At 35.9% G+C, this 16536-nt stretch overlaps 1 protein-coding gene across 43 annotated transcripts in view; it reads right to left on the bottom strand.

Moving 5' to 3' along the window:
• Positions 1–16536, bottom strand: part of MFF (mitochondrial fission factor) — a 33674-nt gene that overhangs the window by 3148 nt on the left and 13990 nt on the right. For 10 of the 43 annotated variants that reach the window (XM_069578423.1, XM_069578408.1, XM_069578414.1 and 7 more), the window contains 4 exons: positions 12234–12392; positions 6976–7035; positions 3980–4064; positions 2255–3132 (listed from right to left, as the gene is read on the bottom strand). In XM_069578423.1, coding sequence (XP_069434524.1) covers positions 3001–3132; positions 3980–4064; positions 6976–7035; positions 12234–12392 — 436 coding nt within the window. In that variant the 3' untranslated portion in view covers positions 2255–3000. Of the gene's footprint in view, positions 1–2254; positions 3133–3979; positions 4065–6975; positions 7036–8542; positions 8576–12233; positions 12393–16536 lie in introns of those variants that run through there. The other 33 variants (XM_069578409.1, XM_069578410.1, XM_069578419.1 and 30 more) reach the window with 7 other exon arrangements.

Raw genomic sequence — 16536 nt, 5'->3', positions numbered from 1 at the left:
CAGTACCTGATACAAAGCAGCGACCCTATGAATACTTTATTGAATAAATGAATCCTATTTTTAGAACTCAGCTTGTAGCCAAGACTCACTGCATGTTCAATGAAGGCCAACCTGCTAGGAGTCATAAAATTAAAATACAAGTAAATGTGACAGCTCCCTGTACTTGACTAAACAAGTCAGTGATGATGCATATAATCCTCATCAGCCTGGAAATGGCTGAGAGATGACCCCAGTTCTCTACAGGTCATGAACAGAGACTTGAGCCTCTCATTTTGGAGGGCAAAAGAAAGGATGGTTGACAGAAGCACAATTGGCTGAAATGGCTGGTAAGCCATTTCTTTGCTGTTTTGGTCTTGTGGAAACTGCTGCCACGATGTATAGCAGATACACCAAAATGCCTTTAAATGCCTAAAGCTGATGGGCCACTTGCGGTGGGTTGGCTACATGTCATCTCTACCCTGGTACCTAAAATTGCAAATGCATGTCTGTACAAATGCCCTCCACCCCCACCCCAACAACATACATGTACACTTGAAAGTGTTAGTCACTCAATCGTGTCCAACTCTTTGTGACCCCAAGGATTGTAGCCTGTCAGGCTCCTTTGTCCAAGGGATTCTCCAGGCAAGATTACTTGAGAGGATAGCCATTCCCTTCTCGAGGGGATCTTCTTGACGTGGGATCAAACCTGGGTCTTCTGCACTGCAGGCTGATTCTTTATTGTCTGAGCCACCAGGGAAGCCTAACATGCACCTAAGTCACTTAAGCTCATTGCTTTTTATTTCTCACTTCCACCCCCATGTTCAATCTCATTTTGGAATTTTTTTTTTTAACTGTATCCACCATCTGAAACAGTCTCTCCCAATTCTACAGCATATATCTCAAGTTCCTTCTCCTTCATAAAATATTTTTATAATCCTCTAATTCATTAATGAGCCTTATTTCCCTCCTCCTCCATCAATCTATCAATTTAACAGTGGGGCTTGTGGTGGTGTATCTGCTGTAACTGCTTTCTGCTAAGGTCAGTGCTGTGCACAGAGGAGTGTCTGCTTATTGACATAAACTGTAAGTAAAATAACAGTTACAGTAATTAAGTTTTTCCAAACTTGAGGCCAGAAAAAGTTCAAATTCAATGACAAATATAATTAAGAAGTTGGATAACAGACATTCATGCAGGAAAGGAAGGAAAGTTCTCTTGCAAATATATTTTCATAAAATCATCCCCCAAATGTAAATAACCAGCAAAAATTTTAACAAATATTCCGAGAAGTGAAAAAAAATCCCACCTTTAAATAGAGTTCCGAAAGCAGTGGCACAACACACTTGCTACACTTGTACTTACTGCTTAGTTGTCATGGCCCTAGTGAGCCTGGGAGGCTGAACAATGGGTTACTGGCCCTAACTGTATCCTTTTCTCCCAGTGTTTCCTGCATCTGAAATCTTTTCTTCATTCTCTGCTTGTTGAAATCACGTCTTTATTTACTTTGAGATTCAGCTTGAATATCTAAGATGGATTTCCTGACCATCCTGACTCTTTTTTAAATAATTTTTGTAGTTTCAATTATTCACAGAAATTAGCTTGAGATATACATATAAAGAGAATTGCTATAATGAAGGATATCACAAGGATATTACTAATATAAAAGTCAGAAGACTTTCAAGGGTGAAAAAAAAAATTGTCACCAAACTCATGATAAACTCTAAGAATTAAACAAAAGAATCCCTCCTCCAAGTATTTTTTGAAGGACAGGGAAGAAGCAAGAAAAGAATAGTTGAATACACCTTTAAGGAATTTCCCTTAAATGCCTTTCTCAAAACTCACTGCCTCGGTAAAAAGATACTGAAGATGTATGGCGAATGCTATACCTAAGTAAAATTCTATCATTTCTGAACCAAAAAATAAAAAAGGAAAAGAAACAAATAGTTTGGGAACTAAAGGCTCCCAGCACGTGGTTTCCTTGATGCTTTTAATCTCATGAAATTTAGAACATCAGTTAAACACAACGGAAAAAGCAACAGAACTGATGGTGTTTCTATCTGAATCACTTTATAGACACTACATATTAGAAAAACAGCTGTAACAAAACCAGCGTCAACCACTACCAGGACGAAGATCTGACTTGCTACCTGCCATGTCATTAACTGTACTAGTTGCTCCAGAGATGGGAAGACTTAGGTGCATACAAAGAAATATGACATGGAATATAGCACACAGCACAATATGATGAAATAAAATCTTTCAACAGACAAATACAGCTTTGGTTGACAGTTTATTAAATACACTACATTTGTACCTTATTCTGTAGTTTTTTTAATCATTCACACACGGACTTAGTAAAAATGTACTTTATAGAAAACCATCTGCAAAATAAAGATAAAAATGCACATTTTTGCCCACATTTTAGATAAACCACTGAAAATGTTAGGAATTATTTTATGGGAGGATCAATCATGTTTCATTGGATCATGAAACATGGGGTGGCTTGATTTTATTAAATCTGACACCAGACCAGGACTTCAGTAGTGTTAATGTTGAAATGTGGATGCAAAAATGTCTATAACTAAATCGTTTAATCTAATAGGGTTTGAGAAATCACTACAAATAGGACAAAATGAAGTACTATTTTTCCTTTACAGACATTTCGCTAAACCCATTTTCTATACACTTTCTCACACTCAGAATTAGTGGTGCAGACTGAAGAGGCAAAAAAAAATTCCTTAAAAAAAAAAAAAAACAACAACTAGATCCTATTTACAAAACATGCAAAGTGTGAATTTTAAGTAGGTGTTATGGCAGAACTGGTTAAAAGTAATACAGTCAAGTGACAGAATATACCTTTACTTCTGCACATGTAAGTCCTTCCCCCTCCTTTCTGGGAGAAATACATTTTCAGGGCGTGGACTGTGAAACGGCATACAATGCAAAGACAGAAAACAAAGAAGTTTGCAAATTCTTTATATTTCCAGCTGTTGAGACAATATTTCTGAGAGCTGAGGTTACCTCTAGCGGCGAAACCAGAGCCAGCTATTAAGCAGCCAAAATGCTACAGTAATTGAATACATGACCATTTCTCTTTTAGCCCGTTCTTTGTTCTCCTCTTCCAGAAGTTGTAGACGTCTATTTAGTTTGATTATCTGAGTGAAAAACAACATCGAAAAACGAATAGAAGCTTTAATGCATGATGCATTCAGATTCTTATTAAGCAGTTTAATTTCTTAAAAGAATTATTACAAACATGAGAAGTTTCATTTGGCGCCAAAAAACAAAGTTGTATATAGGGAAAAAAATGTTACCCATGACAGCTTAAATTCATTAAATTCTCTTAAGAGATTCTGTCACTCAGCTTCAGTTTTTCCTATTTAACCCGCTTTAAATGCTTTATGCTTTCTCTGAGTTACTCAGAGGACCCCCATGTTTTAACCTACTGGAGTGGGCCCTGTGATCTGCCACCCAGGCCCTTCAGGACTAAAATGCTAATTCTCCACCTGCCAGGAGTGTCACTGGTCAACAGCACTGTTCCTGGCTGTTGGTCCTTACTATGAGCGGCCCTGGGCCAAACAACTGTCTTGCCAAGTTCATGCTCCCTTATGAAGACAGTGTGCATCCAACAACTGGTTTGTGATGGCATTAAAGGCCCAGGTTCCTTGCTCCAACTCTGAAGGGTTATCCCAGCTCCAGAGCAATATACAGCTGTATAGATTTGCTTAAAATGTTAACACTCTGTGTTACTGGCTAGAATTACACCAATCCATTTTGGTAATACTGTTTTATCCTGATGAAAACCTGTAAACTGTGATTTAATATATCTTTAATCAAAATGGGAATATCAATTACAGTTTAATAGTTTGATAGAGAAAGTATTTCAATTCACGGGTTACAATGGAGACAAAACCGATAAAATGGATAAAATGTTAGGAACTACCACTTTACATGTAACCTGAATGGAATTTAGGGTCACATGCTGTTTGGTACATTAAATACCTGTCGTCTTAATGAAGCTGCATCTACAACTGTCATGTCTTCTGAAGTTCCTTCAATCATTGCATCTATATTTGAAATGCCATACCTGAGAAATAAAACACGATTTAATATTAGAACAGAACTAAAAGTACCTTGCAAGTCACATAACATATTATGTAATGCTCAGAGGACTGTTATAAAGACTGGTATTTAACAGTACAAATTATTAAAATATTTATCAATCTGAATGGGTATTAATAAAGAGAAGAACTTGAGGGAACAACTATCTACAATCTTGGGAAAGTGTTTTGAAGGTCAGAGAAAGAGGAGAAACTCTGACTAAGGATGTAAATAAGGAGACACTTTTCAACTCAGAGATTGGCAGTGTTAAAAAAGGATACCTGGTTGAAAAGATCTGAGAGTTGTCACTGCTCAGAAGTCCCTGCTGAGACTCACTGGCAGGGAACACAAAGTAAGCAAACTCCAGCTAGAAGCCTAACACTGATCATTCTTTATTTCTCCATCTCTTCTCACTGCCATTTCTACTTCCCCTCTTGCCATTTCTACTCTTCACTTCTTATTTCCAATCATCTAATCTCTCCTGCATCTCCAGAGAAGCGGTTCTAAAATAACCTGAACACACCTTGCCACTACATTCAGATCCAGAATTTAAGTAGCGTAATTAAGGAGCTGTGTACAAAATAATGCTGGGAGGCCACTAAGACAAACTTGAGAAAACATTACAAAGTTCTTCTTGTTCAAATGCAGTTACTTCTAAAGGGGCATTGATTTTTAAATAAATGACAATCAACTACTGAGAAACACACAAATGCTATTATTCCTCTCTGCCTCGACTTCCACTTTTCAAATATATTTTAAGATACAACTTACATACCTGATAATTCACTTCACACGTGTACAGACTATTTAATCCTGTATGGCTATTTCAATAAAATGGCTCACTAACTTTTCTGAATGAGCAGATTATAAATAAATCAGACTTAAAAGTTACTCCTATGTAATCTAGAGTTGGCACATACATCATGTTTTTAATACTTTAAGCAAGTCCCCATAACAAAAAGCACGTTACCATACAAAGGGGTACAAAGGAGTATGAAGAGAATTATATTTTTCATTCAGACATGTTAAAGACAAGTCTATTTAGAAAATCCTTTTGCTATAAATGCTACTGAAAACAATTCAAAAATACTTTAATAAATAATGTGAAACAATTTTTAACTTTATACTCCTGCAGTTCCATCATTCTGAACACCAATTAGAATTATATAGGTTGCCGTTTCAATGACACTTGGTGTGTACTGACTTCAGATAACCTAGAATCTCTAAATACTCCTTTTATGGCTAAGTTAACTTGCTTTCTCCTAATCTGCCCTTTCCTTTATGGGAGAATACAGCAAATATACTGGAATACTGACAGTAACTGCATCAGGTAGAGAAGTAAGCTACCAAGTCAGTAGGTGATCTGCCCTTTCTGTCATGGAAATAGAGCAAATATACTGACATACTGAGAATAACAGCATTGGGTAGAGAAGTATGCTACTAAGTCAGTAGGTGCTAGAACTATGGGTTTACAAACATCTGAATTCCTCTTAACATTAAGCAGAATTATTAAACAGTTAGTGGAAAAAAAATAAAGGTTGAAGATTCCTCTTCTCTACACTTTATCCTCAAAATAGAAGTTTTCTATTTCTGTGAGGCCATATATGAGATAAATAATTGGGGGGAAAAATATCAAACAACAGAAGCAACTGCTTCGAAGGTAAACAGACCCAGACTGAATGCAGAGGAGTGAACTGTGACTGAAAGGAACTCCCCACAACTTACATTCTGAACCAACTATAGTTTTAAATATCTGTAAAGGAAATCTTCGTTTGCTAAGAAATCTAAGGATATGCAAAAGACTCTACCTGTATAATTCAACTTAAAATGTGTGTTTTAACCAGAACATGTTATTTATCAGACCTAAAATCTCTGTAAGAAATTCTAAGTCAGATTATTGGCTGAAAATAACAGAAAAATAAAAGGATCACAAATGTATGAGAAATACACAAGGAAAAACTTGTTGATAATGTAAAAATAGTCAGTTGAGTGGAATGGGACTCCTAAGGACACATTCTTCAATCTTCCAATCAGAATTTAGTATTAATGAGAAACCCATGTTTCCCTCTTCTGCCTAAAGATGAATGTGCCAGCTCGCTTCCTCTCATCATTGAAGTAATGCTGCCAGTTTGAAATCTACTGCTGCAGATTTGCTTAAAATAAATAAAATTGGCTCTGAAAAAATTACAGTAATGGTGTCATTATTGTACCAACCATTTTTTTTCAACCGTACAACTTGGGAAATGAGAATTTGGGTGCTTGAGAACCTTAAGTATTAGTACGTGCCATTCTACCTGTCTTTATGCAGAACAGGAAGACATACCTACTTTAGGCTAAGCACAACTCAAAGTGAAAGGGACAAAATAAGAGAGAAAGGCTTCATCAACAGATGACAAAAGTGCTTAAAAACCAAATTCTCTTTCTAAACATTTAACCTCTCAGGCTGTCAATCCTAATTTCCCCAATTTAAAATGATGCTTTACAGACATGTTTATCTATACAGTGAAAGTGACCAAGTGACATTATAGATAATTAACAACTAAAAAGGAAATGCTGGACAGAACCTCAGGTAACAATTAACATAATGCACATAAAGCAAGGTTTAAGATTCTTTTTTTCTGTGTACTAGCATGATCGTCCATTAAAACTGTGTTTAAATACACCGTCTTAGATGTTCACATGGTAATGTATTATAACTTTTTCTTTATACCCTCTCAGCCAAATGTCATGAATGATTAGACTCACTGTTCTCAGAAAAGCAGGGGGTCCACCTAGAGAAAACTCTAGAAGTTAAAGCTATAATCTAAAGGCATGGCTACTGCATGCATTACGTCCTGCAAAATAAAACACATTCAACCAACTGTTCATCCTGGTAATTACAAAGTCTCAGAGTTTACCTGACGTTGTCATGATGAGGATTAGAAGTGGCGGCAGCAGACCCACCACGCAACACAGGTCTAAGGCGGGGTTTTGCAGGAGAAGGCACAAGACAGAATCAGGAGACAGAGAGTAATAAAATAAAAGCAAAAATAAGACAAATAAATGTCAAATAGGATTTTATTGTATGTTTCAATACAATATAATATATTTCAAATACTTTACGTATCTTTGTCTCGCTGTCCTCCATGCTATGACTTTCATGAACTGAGCATTTTACAATGAGTTAGAAAACAAAGGGATCCTCTTATTTTCGTAACAAAATAGCACCAACATATAAAATAATTTTTTGGTGCTCGTACTTGACATCCTACTAATTCTGTTCAAAATGTGTAACTCCTCGCTTCGAGTTGGAAAAGAAAAACACCATCGGCAACTTTAGAAGCATGTCAAGAACTGGTTAGTAGCACCTGCGTGGTCATGGCTGCTCATCTGGTATTAACAGCTATCTTGAAAGCTAAAAATCTGAAGCAACTCCCACTTGCCACAATTCCTTGCCTCCCACCTCATTAATTTTGCTTAGTGCCTCGTATCCTAACACAGCTGGGTCACGCAAACCCTCAGCTCCCAAGAGCAGAACTGGAGCTCAGTTCTGGAGCTGAGGAGGCTGGGGACAGGTCTTGAGGGCATAATACAGCACGTCACAGGAAGTGCAACTGGATGTGTGCGTCCAATTCCGAGAGGCAACCAGGAGTGACGCTCAGGGCTGCTGGAAATGAAGACTAAGGTGCACTGGGAAACTTTGTGGGGATTTTCACTGAGTAAATACTTTGATTCTAGAGAACAATTAGTTCTCTACTGGTAAGAGGTAACCTTTTCAATAAATTTTACTTTTTAAATCAGGAAACAAAGGCTCTATGTAGTCACTGGTCAACTCCTCCAAAAGTAATCAGCAATACTTATAACCAGAGAAAGGAGGTTGGGGTGCAGAAGCCACATTAAGGATTTGAAGAATTATTATTCTATTTCGAATGTCTCATTCTCTACAGGCTGATCAGGTTTTACCTGAATTTAAGTATCAACACAATTCTTAGAGGAAACATTTAACACCAAACGTTACTACTTTTTTTCTGAAAGTTGGCGCTGTAGAATTTTTGTTACAATACAGACCACTATTTTACTTCACATCAGTTTATAAGAGAAAATCTTAATGCTTAGGTTGTATGTTTCCTAAAGGCACTACTGGTGCTTAAAGAAATTTACAGAACCTAGAGGGGAAGGGACTTTTGAGTCAGATATTAAACTTCTTTGTCGGCTAAAGAACAGTAAGAAATCATAATGCTTGAGGCAGGTTTTTTAACTCATCCCATCCTACTAATTCATTTATTCTGTGACGTTAGGAAAACTTACTTTCTGATCCTATATCACACTAACATGAGAAAGGTTAAAAGTGAAGCCACTGCTGTGTGCTACCGAAAGCTTTTTAAAAAAATTCAAGCATATGCTCAAAAGGATCTGCCATATCCAACATATTCCACCACAGAGATTTCCCTTTTATGCAGAGCCAGAAAATAATGCAGTCTTTACCTTTCACAATGTATTTCATTTTGTCTTCTCACACTGGCAATTGACACATATAATATAAAAGTAAATTAGACAGGTGTTTGGCAAAGTTATAAACTATATTCAAGTACCACTTTCTACTGTAAATATGACAATACATTAAAGAATCATTTAAAATTTGAAAATAAGTAAGATTTAATATATTAAAAAATCTTTTTAGGTTTGAAAATATGTTTTGTAACTGAAGTGGTAAAAGGGAATGAGATTCAAGGCTCTTCCAGTGTTAACTTGTATATCAACATTTTTCAGTAAATAAATGGTCTTAGTAGAATGTTTTTTGCTAAAAAAAAAAAAAAAACATGGAAACTGTTACAGTAAGTTAACAAGGTAGATGTACCAGGAATTATCTGTATTTTTTAAAAAGATAAATTATAAATAACAGATACTGTCTCAACTGCAACTCTGCATTTCTAGGTCTTCCAAGTAATGTATTTACATGGATAATTGCAAAAAATATAAATTATTTACGAATTGGCTTCTTATTCTATTGAATCAAAGCCAGAAATAATCAAGCCCCTTCCTTTTTTTGACTGTGCTTGAGCAGCATGTGAGATATTAGTTCCTTGACCAGGGCTCGAACCTATGTCCCCAGCAGCTGTAGTGAGGAGCGGAGTCTTAATTACTGGACTGTTAGGGGACTCCCTCAAGTATAAAAGTTAAGCATGCTTAGCATGAATAATCTGAGTACTTAGATAGTGTTCTTTCAGAGGTATTAAGTTTCTTTTTTAAAACATTAATATTTTGTATTGGAGAGTGAGATACAGAGCTCTAGAAGGTGTCAGGAGATGTGAGGATTTCCTAACTAGCAAGGACTAAACAGCATTTTTAAATCCAAAGAACACACCTGGTACTTGCTATTTCAGATGCTTTGGTAAATTTTTTTTCTTATACCTCAGTTTCCAAATGCACAGCACTGACCTATGTAAGTAAACTTTTCTAATGTATACCTAGAATTTAACTTTGTTTTCACGTTGAACTTGGTTTTGGGTCATATAAGTTCTCAAGATGAGAAAACAAAAACAAAATACATAAATCTTTCAACAGTGACCCTCAGAGTATAAACTAAAAATAGTTCTTACGCCAAGCAACTGCACAAATGTATTGTTTTATGATAATAAAACAGGCAGAAAGGTTTTTTTCATTCTTCCTGTCAAACAGTTCTAACTTTATTAACTGTATCTAATGCGATGGCTTAAGACCAAAGGTAAGACACTGTATTAGCATAACAGCCAGGAATAAAAAGTAGAAAAGAAAAAAAAAGACGTACAGAGCAAGGAACATAAAAGCACTTCAAACTTTATATGCAATATTATTTAATAGTCATGCAAGTAGAACATTATCCAAATTTCACATTCCTATTTCTTGTATCTGATAAATCAAGCTAGACAGTTCTCCTAATAGAAATAAAAACTAATTTGACATCTACAACTCTGATTAAATCTTGCACAACACTTAGATTAGTAAATACAACGGGGAAAAGAAAAACCTTTCAAGTTGAAAGCAACCAATAATACTAATGATAATCTACTCTTCCAGGTTCCAAGGTATATATACAGGAGCGAAGAATTATTACTAAAACTACTTTATGAATTTTTTAAAACTCTCATTTACAGTGAATAAGAAAAATACTTCCTTCCCAGAAAAGGGAATTTTTAAAAGTGTCAATTTATTTCAATTAAAAAAAAATCACTTAAAGCTCAAGATAATTTTTCATAAATAAAAGAATAGAAAGCAAATTTTACAATTAATAAGATTTCTTATTTTATACTTTTGAATTTAAGGCAAAACTGTTTCATTATGGATTAAAAAAAATCCAACTATTTTTCCATATACTGCATTGAGCTGTGTGTATACAGGGGAACGGATCTTTGTCATCTATACAGGATTTATAAAACGTTTCCCATTCATCTATTTTTACTGTAATAGCATTTGATATAATAGAATTTGACCCAACAATCTAGCCTCTTCTAAGGACCTATTACAATTAAAAAGTTAAAGAGGATACCTGGTAAAGAATAAATCTATGTTAGGGAGGGAGAAGAAAACAGGCATTTGGAAATATTAGTCAAGTGCCAGGTACTTTATATTCAATATCTTTTAAAGCATCTCTCATGACACTAAACAAAAAATTTGAGGCCATCTTTATATCTTAAAATAAAGACAGGGGAGGAAAGAAGAGTCCTCACAAGAATCCAGAAAACTAGGTAATATTAATATTAACAGGTGAAGAAAACAAGGCCCAGAGAAGCTAGGCAATTTGTCCAAGGTCAGCATGTGGCTAATTATTCAGTGCGGTGGACCAAGATTAAATCCGATCCCTTTAATCCAAGCTTTTTGTTCTAAACCATGATGTTTCTTATAATCTAATATAGTCCTTGAAGCTTTAAAGAGTGTAAGAGGGACTCTAAACCCTTAGGGAGGGATATATATACACATATATATCCCATATTCATAACATGGGTATATATACACCCACACACACCCACACCTATACATGAATACATGTACACATAAATGCAATTTTGCCCCTGCCATGAGCTTTCTCTGTTATGCTCTTTCTAGTGTGGCTTTAAGTCCCTGGGCCCACACGTATGGGAACCCTGGGAAGGGTCAGGAACCCTAGTCCAGCAGAACGACGGGTGTTCATCAAGGATGGTGAAACACCTGGGGCTTGCGTGAGGCTCAAGAACAGGTAATAAGCAAAAGTTTGTTCAGAGCAGTCACGAGACATGTCAGTTCCAAAGGTAAGAAAGAAGGTTTACTGGAAAGGCCTGCTTAATTTATTGGGAATTCTTCAAAAAGCAAAGTCAACAGCCTAATAAAATGATTATGAAAATTCAAGCACTGACTCAACAGAGTTATTACTACATAAAATGTTTAGAGTTGAAGTGAAATTGACTGTACTTTCCTCACATTCTGCCAAAAAGCTCTCAAATTTCATCTTCTTAAAACACTATCTACTAATGAAGCAAGGAGAAAAAGGTATTCAAAATAATAGCAAAAAAAATTCATTTGAATGAACAATTCTAGGTATACTGCTAGTGATTTTACCTGGATACATTCAAAAGTGAGACATGCCATCCATACTGAGAACAATCAGTATTATTAATAAAAAGACAACAGCACCTGGGATTTTTAGCACAGGCTTAGAAATCCCTAGTGAAGAACAAAGGGAAAAAAAAAAAGCCCTGGCAGCTACACTGACTTCATCTTCTCAGATTTGCTTACTAATCCAACCACATTAGTATCATAAATGATTAAAGACTTACTAACAAAAATGAGTACAATTCAGCCTAACATCCCACACTGGATACAAAAGTACCCCTCAGCACATCCAAAATGGAATCAAGTCCTTAGAACAGCTCAGCAAGTCTTGGGGGGGAAAAAAAAAATCTATATTTCCCGTGTATAGGTAGTTATTAACTGTATCCCACCCCCTCCCGCCATACCTCGACTGGAGAGAAGCTAACAGAATATTCTGAAATGTGAATTTTGGACAATAATTTCAAATTAAAAGAAAGCAAAGCAAGCTCTTTAAATCATTGCATCTGAGAAGGAGACAAAGGTGCAAACATAAAAGGAAGACACCACAGTCCACTAATAAGGAGCCAAAAAATAATGCAGAAAAGTTGGCAAGTCAGTGATGGCCAGTCACCTGCGATTTTCATCCAGCACATCCAAGATCTGCTGGTAAGCCCTACGAGTGGAAGACTGGATAAGCGACAAAATGCCACGAGCAGAGGAAAGATTAGCTCCATCTTCAGGTAACATACGGGGAGGGCAAACCCGAACCTGCGGTGGCGATGGTGTCACACTGTTCACACAAGCACAGCAAATGAAGAGAAAAACACTCAAGTCAGATTTTCATAAAACCCCAGCTCAACATTTTCCCCAAACACTCATATTTTAAAAATTAGCTTAGTTTTCTTGCCCATTTCCCCCACCCTTCATTTTCCCCCCAAAGAGTCAGGCCAAATAAGTTAATAAACATGTTAAATTGTTTCTGTGGTTTTTTAAAAACCCAGCTACCATGAAGCATCTGTAACTGTGTAGCTTTAAGCATCAAATTAAAAGACTGAATATGAAAGAACAACTTTAAGAGGGAAGAGAACTACGGCAGAGCATCTGCAACCCCCGACTCTGGAGAAACAGCCTTCTTTACTTAGCGTAAACCCAAGCCTCTTAACAAACAACAGGGCACTGCAGCTTACAGACGATCAGAAGAGTAAGATAGGGAATTTCAGGATACAGGTGTCAGGCAAAGTTTACATGCATAAAACAAAAGGGATTCCATGAAAATGCCAATTTCAAATACTTCACAAAGACAATGAAGAAATTAGTTTATGACGAGTAAATTTAAAGATGAACCAAAGTTTCGGAAAGCCAACAAAAAGCATTTTGATTACTCAATTAAAGCATACGTTCCCTGGCTAAGTGACCAATTCTGTGAATACATTCAAAAGGCAAGGATACTTTTTAAATTATCCAGATGGAGGTTAAATGATCATTTTTTTGGTTTCTTAGTGACAATAATCTTGGTCATTCTTTTATGTGTGAGTTGAGACTTATAATGTCTTTGGTTCCACTTACAGTTTCTCCTAAAAGCTAAGCACATTTCAGTGAAGTGATTTTACAGTTCTAATCTGGATTCTTATTTTCAGAGAACTAATTTTAGAGCATGATCAGCAATGTGAGGTATTTAACTGATTTAAGGACTTGGCATCCAATTTGTTACAATGTTTTGTTACAATAAGAGAACTATGGGATGTGGGCTCAATAATTTTTCTCAGCGTCAGGGCAAGAACACCTTAGGCTAAGCCTCATCCCTGCATATTATATATAAAAGAGTGAAGGTGGAGAAGATAGTGAACAATTGAAAGATAAAAGATTGTACTTTGATCCGTGTAATCTTTACTTACTTAATATTTTGGGGAACCGAGAAATGAGTGGGATAATTTCTGAAAGGGTAACTATCATCTACTATTATTCCCAGATTCCCAGAAAATTAAAAACAAAATCTTCTCCATAATTTTGTGAATAACTTTCAATGTCTTGATTATCCAAAGGAAAAAGTACAAAATATATGAAAACCATGTTTTCCAAAGGACTACTTAAAAGAGAGATTTAAGCCAAATCTTGGCATACTGAGAAAGTAATCTGTCAGGGCTGATTCACCATCTGAATGAGGCCTCATGGTGTCAAGATAAATGCAAGTTTTCAGATGCAGACTCATGGATGGTCACCTGAAACATCTGTCCACAGACTAGGAATCTTCTGGAATATACATAGCTTATCAACAATAATAAATATCAACTGATCCATGGCACTCTGCTTTTGCTAAGTCGCTTCAGTGGTGTCCAACTCTGTGCGACCCCAGAGACGGCAGCCCACCAGGCTCCCCCATCCCTGGGATTCTCCAGGCAAGAACACTGGAGTGGGTTGCCATTTCCTTCTCCAATGCATGAAAGTGAAAACTGAAAGTGAAGTTGCTCAGTCGTGTTTGACTCCTAGCAACCTCATGTACTGCAGCCTACCAGGCTCCTCCATCCATGGGATTTTCCAGGCAAGAGTACTGGAGTGGGTTGCCATTGCCTTCTCCATCCATGGTACTTGGCAGAATCTGAACTGGGTATCCAAAAAGAGTAAAAGAAACAGTATATCTGGGACTCAAAGTCTACGTACTAGGCTTGTACTCAACGTTCTCTTCAGGCAGCATAGAGAATACCTGAAGTTCTTGCTCCTTCTAAGAAAACAGACTCAATTCATGTTAGAAAAGTGTCACCAGAGGCAGGAATAAAATGGCCAGTTCTTCACCAACATAAACAGGCATCCATCTGACACTGCTCTTGACAGCAACACCATCATACCTAGCTAAACTGACTTAAGCAAGTTTTAAAAGCCTATTCAGGACAATGTCTATTGACATAATTGAAGCTTTTGCCTTCATATTCTGGGGCTTAAATTGAACACTGCATATACCAATTTGAAATAGTATATAAATGAGCTACCTATATAAAGTCTATAATGATCACTATTTAGAATTATAATATTAGAGCAAAAATGCCAACAAACTGAATCCAAATCCATGAAAAAACTGATGGACTTTTGCCCATCAGAATTCAAAAGGAAAGAAGGCTTCCAGGAGAAAACTCACTTTGTCAGAAATAAGCAATAGGAATTGTTTATTTAAACTCTAAAAGTACAAGTGTTTCCTGTCCATACACGGGAAATCAGGTCATCAAGCATAAATTATTTTCAGATTAACTGCAAAGCATTCTTCAGATGAAATGCACAGAAGACTGAGTTTTAAAAAGTCTGTAAGATCATCTTCAATTCTAAGATTCTACGATCATATAAAATTAGAATATGGTATTAAGTGGAAAAAAACCCATACACAGTCCTCAATGGTAACTTAATAAGAAAACATATTAATGTAGAAAGATAAAATTAATGCTAGTAAAGATATTTCATCAAAGATTAACATCAAAAACATATTTGGATTTCAGGTTGTTTCTCAAAAGAAAACTTTCTCAAAAGTTTCAAAGATTAGTTAAGAAACTTAAATTTTCATAAACAATCTTTCATAAACAGCAAAATCAGAGTAGGAAGTATTCATACACTGATAACAGTTTGGGCAGTATACATACAGATTAAATGCCCTTAATGGTTAATCTATTTTTATCTACAGATGAACTGAATGATTAAATCATAAGATGACCATAGCTACACTAACTAGAAGAAAGAGTCTAGTAATTCTTTCTTTTCAAAGCTTTAAGCAGTCTTGCAAGTCTCTCTAAAAATAAACAAATCTAAGAACAGAAAAAGAATAAGCCCCATGTTAGTGACAGGCCTGATGCTAGCTGGGATGCCCAGCACTGGGGGCATTAACCGTGACAGGAAACAGTGCTTTCAGAGCTGAGTTTCATCTCTCAAAGTGGAGTGACTTTGGTTTTTTGTTTTGACACATGAACTCCTGTGAAAAATCAGTAAACATTCTGCAAAGGCACTGAGATTATTCAAGCAAATGTTACAGTATTAGTGATTAGGTAAAAATGCATGTTGATGACAAATTCATCCTAGTAATGTTACACAACAGCAAAATCTCAGTTTTACCTTTTTCTTTTATAAAAGTGAGGAAATTTTGAAGAATGTACTTATGTTTGTCATATTATTTCATTAGTAATAGCTCTCTCTCATGCCTGTATGAACTCTTACTATGCGAGTGTTGAATAAACAACACTAGCCAATGTTAGAACTCAAATTTAAATGAAAATTGACTTGGCATAACTATTATTATAATGTAAATCCAAAGTCAAACACCTCTTTTTTCCACGGGTTTTCATAGGAATAGTGTTTCTCAAACTGTGAGGATAATCTCTTTGGTGAGGCTCTAGTCTCTTCCAAAAATATAGTAAAGGTAAAACAGTCAGAAAGGGAAGAAAAAGTTTTCACTGAATCACAAATGTTGCACCATTTCTCTTGAAATTTTAAATAAAGTTTTAATTTCTTTCCACTAAGGTAATTTACTAGGTCTTTGAAGTATCATAAGAAAATAAGAATTAAGAGAGAAATCACTGGTTTTATAACGGTTTCTGGTACTTGAGAGCTACACTAGCTATTGAATCTTATACTGCATGCCCAAGTGTCCCCTCCCCTTAAGAGGCCACTCATTCCCATCCCTTGCTGTGTCACACACACAGTTGGGTTTAACGATCTCAAAATATTCTTCCAAAGCTTAATTTTAATATACGGAATTAAAAAAAAAACTTAAAATGACTCATTATACTTAGACTCCTTTTCTCCTTCTGAGTGAAAATAAACAAAAAGACAGTGTGCTAAAATTTTTTAAAGATTGAAAGCACTGAATCTGGTTGAACTGAGTCCACAGAGAACTAATATGCCAATCAAAGCAGAATAAAGGAACTAGAAAGGATTTCTGGTATAAATTATTCCATTCT

The sequence above is a fragment of the Ovis canadensis genome, chromosome 2 (assembly GCF_042477335.2).
Source record: "Ovis canadensis isolate MfBH-ARS-UI-01 breed Bighorn chromosome 2, ARS-UI_OviCan_v2, whole genome shotgun sequence".
In the NCBI taxonomy this organism is placed as follows: Eukaryota; Metazoa; Chordata; class Mammalia; order Artiodactyla; family Bovidae; genus Ovis; species Ovis canadensis.
This window is presented reverse-complemented; position numbering and strand designations above follow the sequence as displayed.